Genomic DNA, 2,584 nt, shown 5'->3' with positions numbered 1-2,584 from the left:
TGCCCACCCTGCCCCGTTCCCGTGTCCCACACAGAGACTGCCCACCCTGCCCCATCCCCGTGTCCCACACAGAGGCTGCTCACCTTGCCCCATCCCTGTGTCCTCAGGTTCCCTGTGACTCGGAACCATGCTGCCTCAGCACTCCCTACAGGTTCCCCAAAGAGGGGACCAGCCCCTGGAGACCTCTCGGCCACTGGTTTGTTTTTTGTTTTCTGCTTCGTTTGTCAGTTTAACCCTGGGTGAGGAAGAGGTGCTTTGAGCTTCCTTTGGGGTCCCTGGGACATGAGTGACACCAGCCCCTCCTGGACACTCGCAGGCCCAGAGCCCTGGACCTCCTGCTCATTTCTCTGCTGTTGATGTTTCAGAGCCTGCTTCCTGTTTCCCGAGCACCCAGGAACCCACAGAGCCTTCTGTGCCCATCCAGGTAGGGGCGTGGGCAGACAGGTCTAGCTCAGGGCCTAGGGAGCAATTCTCCATGCCCAGAGGCAACACCAACAGTTTGACCTGATGACCTGCCAGGAAAAATATGTCAAACATACCAAATGTGACGTCAGCCAGCTCCCCCGGCACCCCCCACCAGAACTTGCCTGAATCTTTAGCCTCGCTGCTCCCAGGCAGAGCTGGGTGTTAATTTGCCTACATCAGTGAGGAGTTTGAGGAGGTAGCCAGGCCGGGGAGCTGGGATGCTGCAGTCAGAAAGCAGGGCCCAGGGTCCTGTTCTGTCAAGAAAGCCTCCTCCACCCCTGCCATCCTCGCACCACACCTCTGCCTCTGTTTCCCATGTGTGGCAGTCACCTGTGACATGTAGGCCTGGGAGGTGTGGCCCCCAGGAGTGTGTCCCTGGGAGATGGTGGGTAGGGGACAGCTTGTGGGAACCAGATTAGTGTCAACATGTGGGCTTCAGGCCTGACAGGAAAAGCCAGCGTCAGCTTTTGTCATAGCAGAGACTCTGCTGGGGCTCAGCCATTTGTCTGGGAAGCTGGAGACTATGCAGGGGAGGAAGCTGTTCCGGGGCGGTGGAGGGAGACATGCTCCTGACCAGATCTGCAAGGGGAGGTACACTGGGGACTGCTCAGCCACAGTGACTTTGACTCTCCAAGGCCTTGGACCCATCTGCAGCCACAGATCAGAAGCAGGGAGGTCCAGTGAGCAGCAGGCCAGGAGGTAGCTGATCTCAGCTGGGCCCCTGTCCCGTCCCTAACCAGGAACACCTCTCTTCCTCTCCTCCAGCCCCTGGTCCCAGAGTCCCTGGCCCGGAGCCTGCTGCCAGGCACAGAATACCAGAAGCAGCTCCTGGCAGCACAGGCACAGCTTCAGAGCGGCACCACTGAGCTCCAGGCCAAACTGATACAGAGCCAGGCCCGGTTGGCAGAGCTGGAGACCCAGGTGAGGGCAGCGGGGCCACTGGCGCTGGGGGCAGGGTTGCGATGGGAGGGGACACTGAGAGTGGCTGAAAGCTTCCCCAGGAGGGAGGAGGGGCTGTTGGCACAGGGCAGCGTGGAGTACAGCTGCCTCCCCTCCCTGGTCGCTGGCCCTCCTGCCGTCTTCTAGGTGCGGAAGCTGGAGCTGGAACGGGCCCAGCATGAGCTGCTGCTGGGGAGTCTGCAGCAGCAGCACCAGGCAGACCTGGAGCTCATCGAGAATGCACACAGGTAACCTGGTGCTGGCCCCAGCTCTGCCTTGGATCTCACGCTGACCCCAAAGGCCATCCCAGTGTGTCTGGAGAGGCTTTTAGGTGGCAGCCCTCTGCCTTCCTCTCACCATGGCTGGGTGTTCTGTTGGCAGAAGCCGCATCAAGATGCTAGAAACATCGTACCAGCAACGGGAGGAGCGGCTCCGGAGAGAGAATGAGGAGCTGTCAGCTCGGTATCTGTCGCACTGCCAGGAGGCTGAACAGGCCCGTGCTGAGCTCACGGCCCAGCACCAGCGGCGCTTGGCGGCCACAGCACAGGAGAAGGACCAGGAAATGCAGCGGCTCCAGGAGCTGCAGCGGTGAGGCCCAGGGACAAGCAGCTGGGGAGCAGGCTTGCAAGGAGTAGCCAGAAGAAAGCCATCCCCAGAGACCCTTCGCTGTGACTCAGCAGCCTTTGGACAGGGGTTCGGGTCCTTCCCTCCTGGTCCAGTGAGTGAGGACTGAGGGCTGGGCACACTGACTCATCTCACCCATGGGTAGGGGTGCCACCTGCTCTTACAGAGGCAGGAGGGGTACCCACAGGCTGTTTAGGCACGGCATGGCAGCAGCAAGTCCCCCAGGGTCTAAGCACAGGGTCATCCACTCACCTACTCACGCAGTAGAGGCTAGAAACAAGATCTGCCTGGGAAAGGCTTGCGCTGTTGTGCCTGCCATGTTGATAGGGTTTCCTTTCTCGAAGAGAAGGAAACTAAGAAAAGTTACCTAAGGGAGTCAGGTTGATGAAGGCAGAGGCAGCCTTTTAAAACTGCTCAGGGCCGGGCACAGTGGCTTACACCTGTAATCCCAGCACTTTGGGAGGCCAAGGTGGGAGGATCACTTGAGGCCAGGTGTTTGAGACCAGCCTGGGCAACACAGTGAGACCTTGTCTCTAAAAACAATTTTTTTTTTTTT

General features: G+C 59.4%; 1 protein-coding gene across 1 annotated transcript in view; it reads left to right on the top strand.

Annotated features, from left to right (window-relative positions):
* FBF1 (Fas (TNFRSF6) binding factor 1) overlaps window positions 1-2,584 on the top strand; it is a 32,068-nt gene that overhangs the window by 18,936 nt on the left and 10,548 nt on the right. Inside the window, exons 15-19 of the mRNA XM_011947790.1 lie at window positions 108-196; window positions 366-424; window positions 1,231-1,386; window positions 1,552-1,652; window positions 1,786-1,992. Of these exons, the coding sequence (XP_011803180.1) occupies window positions 108-196; window positions 366-424; window positions 1,231-1,386; window positions 1,552-1,652; window positions 1,786-1,992 (612 nt within the window). The remainder of the gene's footprint in view (window positions 1-107; window positions 197-365; window positions 425-1,230; window positions 1,387-1,551; window positions 1,653-1,785; window positions 1,993-2,584) is intronic.

This window comes from Colobus angolensis, unplaced genomic scaffold, assembly GCF_000951035.1.
Source record: "Colobus angolensis palliatus isolate OR3802 unplaced genomic scaffold, Cang.pa_1.0 Scaffold1, whole genome shotgun sequence".
NCBI classification, from domain to species: Eukaryota; Metazoa; Chordata; class Mammalia; order Primates; family Cercopithecidae; genus Colobus; species Colobus angolensis.
This window is presented reverse-complemented; position numbering and strand designations above follow the sequence as displayed.